General features: G+C 36.6%; 1 protein-coding gene across 1 annotated transcript in view; it reads left to right on the top strand.

The window, feature by feature from the left end:
* The window catches only part of CSMD1 (CUB and Sushi multiple domains 1), a 966,006-nt gene that overhangs the window by 497,585 nt on the left and 454,182 nt on the right, over positions 1–14,239 (top strand). Inside the window, exon 4 of the mRNA XM_065730794.1 lies at positions 8,872–9,066. Within this exon, the coding sequence (XP_065586866.1) occupies positions 8,872–9,066 (195 nt within the window). The remainder of the gene's footprint in view (positions 1–8,871; positions 9,067–14,239) is intronic.

The following is a 14,239-nucleotide window of genomic DNA, read 5'->3' as shown; positions in this document are numbered from 1 at the left end:
TATATTCTTGAAGTGCTGTATTTGAAGTACCTAAGTGTAAGCGAGGCATTATTACAAGATATTAAATGAACTTGCAATTTGTGTTTTGTTTTGTTTTGTTTCTGCTTCCTACAGTGAACTCTTTTTTCCTCCAGAGTAAGCTATGTGATATCCATTTAAGTTTGTTAAAATAATTTTAAAGAGTGTAAGTACCCCAAGTTAGGAAGCCTTGAATGCTTCAATCTGCAAGCTAGTTTTGTCTGTGTGAGTATGTATACACTCATACCAATTTCAAAAAGTTTGGTATTGTAATTTTAGTGGCAGATTTTTTAATACTGTATGTTGAAAGGCCACTTCAATGAATATTTAGGGCTAAATTATGTCAAACTATTAAATATTTAGTAAATATGTAAACTGAATTATATTTAAAACTCTTTGAAAAAGGTTTATGAAACAAGTGAACTATGAGTTAATTGGCATTACTGAAAAACTCACTCTTCCAGGTTTAAGGGTAGTGCTTCAAAATCAAATGAATCCAGCATACCTCATGTTCCCTTTTATAAAATGCTGAAGACATATTGTTAGTCTGCATGGATATAGAGATTCTGTACCGTTGCATATACAAGAAAAACAGAACAAAAATAAGTATTTCTTGATGTGCTTGTGTTTTTCAGAAAGCCTTCATCCTGACATAAATATTATAATTTCAGTGCTGTCAGAATCAATGACATTTTAATTAAGGTTATGAAAACATGTGGATATCAAAATTGTTCTGAAAAGAAAGAGTAGAACTGTCAATTACAAATCTGAGTGTAACAGAAAAAAGTATTTGAGCACTATTAGAGGAAACATGTAAGATTATAGATGGTCTAAACCTTTATGCAACAAGACAAACTATGATGTGGGGAGGATGCAATGCAGTGCTAACTTAAAGTGCTGTTAAACACAGTGTTGTGAACAATGGGAATATGCAGCCTTATTTTCCATTTTGATAAAGGTTGCAAAAAGAAAAAAACACATAAATTTTGGTGTATATTTGTTAGTTCATTTTCTGTTGATGTAAATATTTTACCTGCGATCAGGTATACTCAAAAATTTGATCATGACTCTTTGGGCAGTTCAGTAAAAAAAAATAAATTTTTATCAGAAATCCCTGATACACACAGTGACCAACTCACTAAGAACTGCAACCACTCCCATCAGACTAGACACTGATGCATTAGTTTCTCAAAAACAAGATCAAATATGAAGTCACAGTATGGAATCATTAGTAGTGAATCGTGCCTGACCAGTCTGACTGTTTTCTAGGAAGAAATGGCTGGCTTAGAGGACTAACAGAGGACTGTAGACACTGTTTACTATGGTATCAACAAAACCTTTGACAAGGGTCTCAGTTGCATCATGGTAAGAGAGGCAGTGGAGCATGAAATGGGTAAATGGAGTGTGAGGCATAGAGAAAATTGTCTGCATTGTGAGGTTCAGAGTGTTGTGACCACCAATAAAAGGCTCAATGGGCAACTGGTTGATTCCTTGATGATCCAAAGAACCTAAAGTACCTATGAACCTAATGAGGTTGGTCAGTCAGTATCTGTGTTTCATGAACCCATGCTAGCTGGGTCTGATCCCCTGGTTGTCCTACATGTGCCATGTGATATCATTCAATATGATGTGTTCCATAACCTTCTCATCAGGTAGCACTGTGCCATTGTCTTTGGTGACGTGGATGGGAGCTGAGGTAATGACAAGGAGCTGTGTCAGGGGAGGATCAAGCTGGGTATAAGGAAAAGGTTATTCACCAAAAGGATGGTTGGTGAGAGTTTTGAAAAGAACAGGCCATGACTCGTCTCCCTCAACAACACAGTCGGTTATCCTGCTGACTACACCAATAAAAATGTCACACGCCAATATAACGGAGGGATATGAGGTTCTTAGATTATGTGTATACCCGGTGTGAGATTAAGAAGCAACGGTTCAAATGTTGGTCTGACCAGTTTATTACCAATATTGACCAGGGAGGTAGGGAAGGGGAAGGTGGACACTGTTACCAGTGAGGGTGATGGGGAAGGGGAGTGATAGGAAAGATAGGAAAGAAGCAAGCAATTGTAGAACGCAGGGAAAGTCACCAGCCAGGATCCTAGGGGCGGTCCGGTTGCAAGCGGCTCCGATGGTCCGAGGCAGAAGAGCAGGGGTGGCAGAAGTGGGGAGAACAACAGTAGCGACGGGCAGCCCTGAGACCGGGTCAGCACCGGAGAAGCTGCAAGGGGTCAGCACCGGGAGGGGCAGCAGCGAACAGTGATCAGCTCAAGAGGTCTCTCCTAAGAGAAGGCCTCTCTGGGAAGCGGCAAACAGTGATCATCAGCTCGTGAGGGTTCAGATGGTAGAACAACTCAAAGGAGCGGCGAGGTCCAGGAGAAAGCAGCATGTCTCAGACAGCAGGCCCAGGAGGGAGTTCAGCAGCAGGGATCAGCTCATGAGGTTTCTGATGGAAGGACACCCCTTCTCATGGTGGTTGATCCCTCTTTTATCTTCCATTTCTCTTGCCTGCGTGACAAATCCCATGCTAGGATGCCAGGCAAGCATCTCCTGAGATGGCTATCTCCTCAGGGAGATGAGCACCACACAAAAAGAGTGTTCAGCGGCCATTGAGCTGCAGCTTATCTCTCTTTCGTTGCCCCAGGACATGCCCATCTGCTTGTCCCTTAGACAAAGGATTTCACAACCCTTGCCCAGGACTTGCTTGGACATGTTCGGACATGTTCATCAGCAAACTTTGAGGCAGTGGTATAAAATAATAGTCTCTTACATTTGTTTCTGTCACTGTATTTATTCTGTAATAAATGACTTATGCATTTGCTCTATTTCATACCAATATGGAAGTTGGAACTGATAGATTATGTATTCTTTTGTATGTTGCTTCTGGAAATAAAAAGAAAGAAGTTTAAGAAATGGACAGTGAAATATTACATGCTTTTCAGTTGATTCAACATTTATATTTTTTTTTAAAGGTCAAAATGTACTTTAATGGAGTATAATATAAGGCATTAGAAGTTAAAATATATATACATATATTGATTTTGTAGTCTTTTCCTAGGTACAAATGGCAAGCACAGTTGTCTAGCATTCTTCAAAATTATGTTTCAAAGCAAATTTCACTACTTACCCTTTGGAAAAGTGATTTATATTATTTCCAGAACAGATTGTTTGTTTAAATAGACTGCATTTATATATATATATATATGATTGTGTACATGTAGATATACATAAAGAGTCATTGAACATATTTGAATCTATCTTTTGTTCAATACAGAGCTTTCAATTTTATAGGTTGAAAGGCTGTTTTTTCTTTGGGTTTTTTTTTGGTTTTGTTTTTGTTTTCCTCTATATTCCTTTTCAAAATAGGTTGCTTTTCTTAGTTGAACCATAGATTTTTGTTTCTAATCCATTCGTGTAAGAAAATGTAGCATTATTTTCCTCTCTTCTTTGCTAGCATATTTTCTTTTCATAATGAGCATAATTATTGCTTTTGTTACAAATTATTTTCTTTTTCTATGACTTTGGAAGAACAGTTCTACATTTATGTTAAATTTATGCACAAAACTGAGGTCCAATATATATGTTAGCTATGTGGATAGGAGATCATGTATTCTACATCAGATCAATGAAACATCAATCCTGTATTATTCTGTATATCTGATTTTCTCCCTGCTTCTGAAATTCTTATCAGCTTTGCAATTCCAAATCTGCTGTCAAGAGTATCTGGCTTCTTCCTTCTTTAGGTGTTTTTGTTTTGTTTTGTTTGTTGTTTTTTTTTTTTCCCTTCTTATTTTTTTTTCCTTTGTGTGATTCTGTGTGTTTTTATCTTTGGGACCCCAGATTGTAATGGGAATAATGGGATGAGGTTCAGCAAGGCCAAATGTCCAGTCCTGCACTTTGGCCGCAATAACTCCAAGCAGCGTTATTGGCTTGGGGATGAGTGGCTAGATGATTGTGAAGAAGAAAGAGACCTGGGGGTGTTGGTTGATGCTCAGCTGAACATGAGCCGACAGTGTGCCTGGTTGGCCAAGAGGGCCAATGGCATCCTGGCCCGTATTAGAAATAGTGTAGCCAGCAGGAACAGGGAGGTGATCATCCCCCTCTACTCCACTGCTGAGGCCACACCTTGAGTACTGTGTTCAGTTCTGGGCCCCTCACTACAGGAAAGATGTTGAGGCCCTGGAGCGTTTTCAGAGAAGGGCAACAAAACTGGTGAAAGCTCTGGAGCACAAGTCTTATGTGGAGTGGCTGAGGGAGCTGGGATTGTTTAGTCTGGAGAAGAGGAGGCTCAGGGAAGTCCTCATTGTGCTCTACAACTTCCTGAAGGGAGGTTGCGGGGAAAAGGGGTTTGGCCTCTTCTCCTAGACAACAGACAGGACCCAGGGAAATGGCCGCAAGTTGTACCAGAGGAGGTTTAGGTTGGACACAAGAAAAAACTTTTTCTCCCAGAGAGTGGTCAGGCACTGGAATGGCCTGCCCAGGGAGGTCGTGGAGTCACCGTCCCTGGAAGTGTTCAAGAGGTGTCTGGATGAGGAGCTATGAGATATGGTTTAGTAGCCTGTGGTAGCAGTGGTAATGAGAAGACGGTTGGACTAGATGATCTTGTAGGTCGTTTCCAAGCTTGTGATTCTGTGATTCTATAGGGGACTGTAATAGAGGAATTATGAAACAGCAGAAAGTTAGTATATTTGCAGTAACATTTGATTGAACATAGGTGCAAGTTTGGAAAACTTTTTCAATCTTTTCAGGAAGAGCAGGAGAAAGAACATATAATGAAGTTTAACAAAACTATAGAAATAAGGAAAAATCTTGTTCTTTCCTTTCTTATTTTTTTCTAATTCGAGCTAAAAACTTTCACAGTTCTTTTTGAGTACTGACTACCATTTGTAATACTGGCTTGTAAAAGCTTACCAACAAACTCACAAAAGGATAAAACCAATATCTTCTAAGTGAGAATAGCAGTGTGAGCTTTTTGGTATTAAGGCCTCTGGGTAGTTTTTGCAATATAGCTGTTCATTGTGATGACTGTAAAAAAAAAAAAAACAACAAAAAAAACCCAATTATTGTTCACCTGAAGTCATTGCCAGATTGAGCTTCCAATGGATGTTTTCAGCAATAATTAGGAAGTTAATTTTCAGTTTTATAACTGTTTTGAAACCTAGATGCCTAAATACAGAAGTTGAGATACCAGTGACTTCAAAATATGCTTATATATATATATATATATATATATATATATAATTTGACCTTTTAATCCAAAGGATATTCTACCAAATCAGGACATTATGTTGCCAGTAGTTATCATGACAGATTTGAAGTAAATATGGCAAAAATAAATAGGCACTGTTTAAGATTCTTGTACTTGACTGTAGTAAGCATAGTAAGACTGTAAGAATGACATACAGAAAACTTAGGTGAAGTAAAAAGATAGTCCTATATATTATTCAGGTATATATATTTATATATATTATGAATATAATCTTGGACCTGGAGGTCCTGGTGGACAATAGATTGACTGTGATCCAGCAATGTGTTCTGGTGGCCAAGAAGGCCAGTGTCATTGTGACGTGCATTAAAAAGAGCGTGGCCAGCAGGTCAAGGGAGGTGATCCTCCCCCTCTACTCTCCCCTGGTGAGGCCTCACTTTGAGTACTGCATCCATTTCTGGGCTCCCCAGTACAAATAAGACAGGGATCTCCTGGAAAGAGGTCAGTGGAGGTCCACAAAGGTGATAAAGGGTGTGGAACATCTCTATTATGAGGAAAGGCTGAGAGACCTGGGTCTGTTAAACCTTGAGAAAGACTTGAGAGGGTATCTGATCCACATCTATAACTATCTAAGGTGTGGCAGGCAAAGGGATAAGGCCAGACTATTTTTAGCAGTGTGTGGTGATAGGAAGAGGGGAAATGGCCACAAACTGAAGCATAGAAGTTCCACACAAAGGTGCATGGGAACTCCTTCCCAGTGCAGTGACGGAGCAGTGGCACAGCTGCACAGAGAGGTGGTGGAGTCTCCTTCTCTGGAGATGTTCAAGACCCGCCTGAACACCTACCTGTGCAACCTGGGCTAGGGAGCTGCTTTGGCAGGGGGCTTGGACTTGATGACCTTTGGAGGTCCCTTCCAATCCCTACAATTCTGTGGTACATATATATATATATATATATACAAATATATATATATATATATATATATATATATATATATTTCTTAATCAATCAGTGCTGTCTAATTTTAGGTCTTCTTTTTTCTGTTACAGTGAGTATGTAATTGGAAAGGATCGGATAATGAAATCTAGTGTATACAATAAGGAAAACTCTCCCTCAGTGAAAACAAAGGATAACTTTAAGATGCAGTGAATATGCTTTCAAAGGGCCTGGGTTTCAAAACTATATTGAAAAAGACCATGTAAATGAATAATCTGATAGATGCTACCTGAGAAATGATACTCATTTGATAAGATTTATTTAACTTTTTTTATTATTATTATTTGTTTAGCACAAAAACAGCACCAATTTCAAGGCTATGTTTTACAATCCTGCTGTGATGTAGCCTTTTGCAGTTATAATGAGTATTAACATTATACTTACTTAAATTTCAATTTTTTGAACACTTTTCTAAGTAAAGTAAATATAACGTATATATAGTTATTTTAATATGACATGTTGACAAGTTATTAGATTACATTAGAGATTTTGATCTTATGCTTTTGTTAAGCAGTTGCATTTTAAGCTCTTTTTGCACATACATATGGACAGTAGTAACAGTAAAAGGTGTGTACCGTGTAAAAAGATAAAGTCTTTCCTCATACATTACCTATGTTTTATATTTAATTTTGTGAATAAAACTTAATGCATAAGGCTCCAGATTGATATATACCGGGAAATAAAGTCAACCCAGGTTCTTACATCTGCTTTACTGGTGAAGATAGACTCATGAGGAAGAAGTCTTAAGAGGTGGATCTGCTTGGCTATTCCATTGTACATGTCTTTGCTTTGAAAATATGAAGACTAACTGGATTTCTTCCTGAAAACAGTGATTTTTCTTCTGAATTGGGGAAAAGATAGAGTATGATGTGTGAAAACATTCTAACAAGCCGGGTAAATCTAACAAAGCCACTAGCCTCAGTGTTTTAATGCAGTATAATCTAAAGTTATTCTCAGTGTACAGTAAATTTCAAGCATCTTAATAATTAAAGACACAGTGATATTAGCAATTCACCTGGCTTCCTTCAGGAAGAGACTGCAGATTCTCAATCCTGTTGAAAGTAAACTCCAGTAACCCTAGAAAAATAGGAATCCTTTGCTGAAAACTTGGCAATAATGAATTTATATAACCTTTGAATATGATAGTTTTGCTCAGCTGGTATTGTCATAATCCAAAGATAAAATTATTATTTTAGTTACAAACCGTCAAGAGTTAATTCATTTTAGGTCCAGACTAGAAGCAGTTAAGTGTATACAGAGGGAATACTGTAGGTACCTCAATATACTTCAATGAAAATTTTAGAAAAGCACATAAATAATGTAGTTAAGTGCTTGATCTTGACAAGTGGTGAAATCCTGTGAACTATTACATGTATTATTGAACATGGCTGTCAATCTCAGATCATTCATCCTTTATTGTTTCTTAGGAAGTTATGGTAAAATGTATGCTAGTTTCAGAATGCCAAATTCCTTTTTTTTTTCTTTTTTTTTTTTTTTTTTCTTTTCTGGGAGTTCTTGACAGATGTAGTGGTAAGAAAAGGAAGGAAAGTTATAATGCAGAAGACCTGTACAAAGACAGTAGCCTAACTTGTCGCAGTGCAGTCTCAACGATTAGCCAGTGCCAGTTGTCACATGTAAGAAAGACGTAGGTTTGCTGTGACACCTCTTCATTGGGACTGTTTTTTATCAGAAATCATAGTATTTTTGAATAAAGTAGTATTTTCTCACCCATAGTAATATAAAAAAACTGAGCTCTCTGTTGTGTGAATTTTGCGGCATAAGGACAAAACTACCTTGTGGTATAGTGTTTTTAAAAAGTGTTTTGACTTGAATATAAAGGCAAAAGAAACTCTTGTTTCAAGTGTATGCACTTTCTTGCACCCAAATTGTGCAAGAAAAAAATGATTTGACTTGTTTTTCAAAATTATCTCTATTAACCTACTGTGTCTGGAAGAGCATACAGGGGAAAAATTGCAAAGAGAGAGTAGTATATAGGGATATAAAACATAGCTGTAGAATATAATGGACCATTAGAAGGCAAGTTACTCTCTATATTCTTCAAATTATTCCCATGTCTTAAGATCACCTTCTTTCAGTGTAAGAAATGTTATATGTATTCATTTTCATATATGTGAATTGAAGTTTGACTTTCTCTTCTTTGTGGATGAGCATAATCCAAAGAGACATCCTATTCCCTAAAGGCTGCTGAAACAGCAGAAATGAAGTTGTGTGTAATATTGTTTTTGTTTCTGGCTTTGGTGGGTACTCAATCAACACTAAGTCATTCCCATAACTCATAGAGATTTTATTTTTTCATTCTGCTTTATTGGTAGGACATTCATCTATCTCATCTTTCATTGGAGTGTTATATGGCTTTTGTTATATCCTTAGTATTTATAAAAGATTTTGGTATTTATCTCATAAAAGAATGATGCAAATGAAACAGTTCCTTTTTTATTTATTTATTTATTTTTATTTGATCTTTTAGGAGAGTTTATTCTTTGTTCAAAAGCACAATACATTTCACTTTGTGTAAGGAACACTGTGTAAAACAATAAAAATTAAATCATTTCTTTAGTGTCATTTTTTTACTAGTATTTATTACTATTTTTTGCAAATTTTATCAATAACTTTTTATTCCTTTTTTCTTTTAACAGTATTACCTAGTCATACGTGTGGCAACCCAGGTGAAATATCTAAAGGAGTACTTCATGGAACAAGATTCAACATTGGAGATAAAATCCGATATAGCTGTATCTCTGGTTACATCTTAGAAGGCCATGCTATGTTGACATGTATTGTGAGTCCTGGAAATGGTGCATCGTGGGATTTTCCAGTTCCTTTTTGCAGAGGTAAATTATGAGACATGAAATATCTTTAAAATATCAAGAACCTATTAAAACAGCAGATGAAACAAATATATTTTTAAATAGGTTGTTTGTTTCTTTGTTTTTTAACTCTCCTGTTTTTTCATGAGAGAATTTTCTTCCTAGTAGCTGGTATGGTGCTGTGTTTTGGATTTAGGATGAGAATAATGTTTATAGCACACTGCCTTGCCATATAGCATACTGCCTTGCCAGCAAGGAGCTGGCGGATCAAAAAGAGTTGTTCTGGTTCTGTCCCCTCCCAAATGACATAAACTGGCCAGAGATGTCTCATACCGTATGTTATAATGCTCAACAGTACAACTGAAGAAACTGGCTGGAGTATGGGAGGGGGCAGTCTCTGCTCAGAATATGACTAGCATCATTCAGCACTTGTTGAGTAGTTTCATTGTGCATCACTTGTTTTGTGTATTCTTTTATCATTATTATTATTATTATTTTCCCTTCTTTTTCTGTCCTGTTAAACCATGATAAATCTCAACACTTGAGTTTAACCTTTTTCCTGATCCTCTACCCATGGTGGGTGGGTGTGTGAATGGCTGTATGATGCTCAACTGCTTTCCAGGTTTAACCACAATGCATCTGTAGCCAGTTCTCCTCTCATTTAACAGAGGAGGTACAATCTCTTTTGCTTATCTCTTCTGATCTATGCACCTCAAGAATCCCTTCAAGTTCAGTTATGTATGTGCCTTAGCTTTCCTAATGCCATCTCTGCAAGTCCGGATAGCATTCTTGTTTTCTTTCCTGGTGACACATCCATGTTTCTAGTGCCTATTAAAGCTCTTATTTTCCCTCAGTTTTATCAGTTGGTCCTTGCCAAGCCATACTACTTTCCTGTCTCCTCTGCCTTATTCTGAGGGTTGGAGTGTTCTCGTACTCCCAGAAAACCATCCTTAAAAGGGTAGTCAGCTTTGCTCCACTCCTTTACCTCTAAGGACTTCTTCCAAGGAGATCTCATCCAACAATTCTTTAACCTGAACTTTGTTCTTGTGAAGTTTTGCATTGGCAAGATATGTCTTTACCCAATCACCTGCTTGTACTTCATGGAAGGATTTTCAAAAAGGCATCCTTCATAATCATATGGCAATCTGATGTGAGCTTGAGAGATCTGCCGTTGCTAGAATTGTTCTTGCCTTTATTCACAATGTCACTGTGAATCACTTTTGATCTTCACTGTTTTTGGAAGATGTTAAAGAACAGCTGTATACTGTGCCAAACCAAGAATCACTAGGTGTATACTGTTAAGCAGCATGAACTTGCACACATCCCATTTATTTCTAGAGCCCCTAAATTGTTCCTGCTGTTCCGGTTACTAGTTTTCTCCGCAAAGCTTCTCAGTTTTATTGTGAATTTGGAAGCCTGAGTGCAGCCTTTGCTAATGACAAAAGGCAAAATGGACACAAGGTTATCTACTTCACTGAACAGCAAGCCACCATGTCTTTCAGTTTCCTGTTGAAGTTGAAATACATACAGAATGGTTTCTACAATGCCTACTCTTCACATTCCTCACCAGGTTCATTCCTTCTAAGTTTTGACCTTTCTCCTTTTATCTCTGTACTTCTAAGGAATACTTCTATGTTCCTTTTGAGTTGCTTGTCCGTTCTTTCACCTTTTATATGCTACTATTTTGCATTTGAGATGAAGTACCTCAGTCAGGAATTCCCTGTTCAGCCCTAAGCAGCCTCCTTCTTTGACTACTCATTTATGTACAGAAAGAGATTGATCACTCTTGAGCTTTGAGGAAGCTGCCCTTGAAGTCAAACAAGCTCTCCTGGGCCCTCTAGCTCTTAGAGGCATTATCCCATGAGAGTTTGTCTACCACTTCACAGACAAGTTAAAATCTGTTCTGCTGAACTCCAAGGAGTTTATAATACCACTTGCCTTCCTCACACCTCTCAGGATCTTCAACTTGTAGTTATTGGAACTGCAACTGGAGTTGAGTATCACTTCTTTCAGTTGTTCTTTGTTTCTGCACCTAATTGCTTTGTCCAACACCTGCATTAAAAAGAAAATTCTTCCCAGTGAACTCAGGAATCTAGTGAATTGCTGGCCATTTGCTGTGATAATATCCACAGACATGTTGAGATGATTAAAATCTCCAGTAAGAACCTGAATATGTGATTGAGAAGCTCAGTAATTAAAAAAAAAAATCATTTCTTCCTGATCTTATTGATATTTCATGTCTGTAGTGGACATTCAACGTAGTGACTTCCCTTTTGGCTTCTCCCTCTCTGTACAGCTAACCCCTGTTCATTCAAGGTCTTGCTTTGCATAGAGTACAGGTTCTCCTTTTCTTTCCACTTTTCCTAAAAGCCTTTGTCCATCCATTGCAGCACTCCAATCAGGTGAGCTTTCCTACTAACTCTCTGTAATCTCAGTGACACCTCAGTTATGTGTTCATTTTGTCCAGTGTGCTTCCTTCCCACGTAGCAAATTTCTGTGCGCAGGCACATGAGCTGAGCTTCCAGTCCTGTTGCTTTCTGAGGAGGAGAGAAATAGACTAACTTTACCCTGCCCCACGTGGCATTCTGTGGGTCTGTTCTCCCATTTATGGGTAGGTTTTGATCTGTATCTATGATAAACTTAGTTTGAGCTCCCTCACTATTTTGCCAGGCAGAGCTTATGTCTCTCCTGCAGACCGTGTTCCTTGAAGAAGATCCTATAGTCAAATAACTCAAAGCCCTGTTGCTGAGCAAGTTGCTTGGTCAAGTGTTCTGGAGGAATATGACACTCTTTCCTGAGATTTCCCCTTGCATCAGGAACTTCTGTGGGCTTCTGTGCCTATCGGCTTTATGTCAGAGCCATATCAACAACTTTTACTGCTCAAATTCTCCCTTGGCAATATTATGGTAGGTAAGTGGTTGAGCAACAAAAGATAGCAATTGTCTTCTGTAATAATGTGTGAAGGTTCTGTGACTGAATTGGCTAATAATACAGTTCTTTACAGCAAGTAAATATTCTATAAACATTTTTGATAAAAAGAAAGTCCAAGAGTTAATAATCATAAAAGAAACAAATTTGAGTAATGTCTGCTGCTTGTATTCAATTTCAATCTGTACACAACAAAGATTGTTCTTATCAATGCTTTGAATGCTGCAAGAAAACATTTTTTTAAAAACCTTTCAGTTGTCTGATCTTAAATGTGTCTTTATCCTTCTAGTGAAATGTAGTGTGGGAAAAAAAAATAAAATGCAATATCATCAATGTCTACTACACATCTGTTCTCTTTCTGCAGGAGATGCCCTATTTTGTTGTTTCTGCTGATATTAAGTACAGGAAGTGTGACTCTGTACATATGATTGTCTGTAGCAGGAATGAAATTTTGCTCCTGATTTATAATTTTCTGAATTTAACTTCGTAATAAAAACTCAAGTGGGTTCTACAGCCAGTATAGAACTTCTATGAAAGGAAATACTTGTTGTTTTCTGCTAAGAAATGAAAATCATAGCATAGTGGCTGTTAAGAAATCAACTGTTAAATAATTGCTTTCTTTGCATTGAAATATTGCCTGGATATAGTTTTCAGTTCATGTGGGATGTGAATTTTCTGATAGACTTTGGGCATTCCTTATTTATTTCATTTTATCAGTCTTGAACATACAGACATAGAAAGGGGCAGTCCTTTCTCTGTGTCTTCAAGAAAAGAATGCTACCATTTTCTTCAAGGAATTTTCATGAAAACAAATTTTGACAAAAATCATAGACTCATTCCATGCATGATAATATAATAGACTAAAATCAAAGCTACATTTTTTATATATTAAAAATAGTACTGCACTTATTCTCTGTTGCATGTTTAACTGATGCTGGTAAATTACTATTTTCTGTGTAAATAGATAAAATAAATTTTATTACAGTGAATTACTGACTCTAAGGGAGATAGATACAGCATTCATTCTTGTATCCATAATATTGCTTTCTGGTTTCTACTCAACATAGCCCTGCAGAGAGTAATGAGACAGAACTGCACTGTGATGGCCTATAATGAATTCTGATAAGAGATCAGAATGATTTAGCCAGTATCATTTTTTAGAAAGTTTAGATTATTTGGGTGTTAAAATATTTCCTGTTTGTTGTTGTTTGTTTGTTTTTCTGTATTATCTGAATACATGATTTTTGTGTGTAAAAGTAGGGCAATTTCCAAACTGAAAAATATAGGAAAAAAACAAAAACAGAGGTCAAAGGTCAAATGCTGAAAAGGTGAAGCAGTTATTAGAACAATGTGAATGCATTTTTATTAGAAGTTAACCAATAATTTTACCAAGAACTTCTGGAAAGTAAAAATGGTTTACAAATTATTGTCTTAAAAAAATGACAAGGTGTATCATTCAGTGATCCATGTAAATCTGAAATATTTTGGAAATCAATTTTGTTCTTGGCAATAACTTCACTAATAGCCACTTTATGATATGTGGCTATTTCTAAGAAGATCTTTATATAATTAGGTTCTCAATTCTCAGTAATTTTGATAATCCCTAGTTGATTATATTTGTATGAAACTTGATTTTTATGAAGCTAACATTAGGAATACAAATTGGATTAGTGACATTTTAATTTTAAATTTTTTCACACGAAGAAAATAGCTACCGGAAGCATGTAATATGTTTCACTGCATGTTTCATAAGAATAAAAAGAACAAGGAATGGAAATTACATGTCAGAAATGTACACAAGGCTCAAGTGGTAGTTAGGTTTCTGATTAAAATCAATTATTGGAGAAATGATTAGTGAGTAATCTATAATGAAGATGTTAGAATAGATAAAGGAAGAGGAGTTCATCATTAAGTGTAGAATAAGAAAATTGAATACATTAGAACTGATAATTTTAAACACCTACCAAAGAGAAACTGAAGTTCATCATGCTGTTCATACTTATAATGTAGCAAGTAATTCTTCTATGTTCTTGTATTTTCTATTCATATTCTGAGCATCAAGGAAGTATGATTTTTATAATTCTAAGGAGGAAAAAAAAATCAGGATACAATTATCTATGTTTGCAGTCATTGATATAACAAATTAATGATACAGTTCTTACTCTCAGGATGGCTCTGTAGATCAGATTCTAGATGATCTAGCTTATGATTATAGTTTCCTGTAGAATTATTTTTTCATTAACTTAATTAGGTAAATTCAGAATCTGAT

Source organism: Cyrtonyx montezumae, unplaced genomic scaffold (genome assembly GCF_038088225.1).
Source record: "Cyrtonyx montezumae isolate F1298 unplaced genomic scaffold, pur_monq_1.0 scaffold_13, whole genome shotgun sequence".
In the NCBI taxonomy this organism is placed as follows: Eukaryota; Metazoa; Chordata; class Aves; order Galliformes; family Odontophoridae; genus Cyrtonyx; species Cyrtonyx montezumae.
This window is presented reverse-complemented; position numbering and strand designations above follow the sequence as displayed.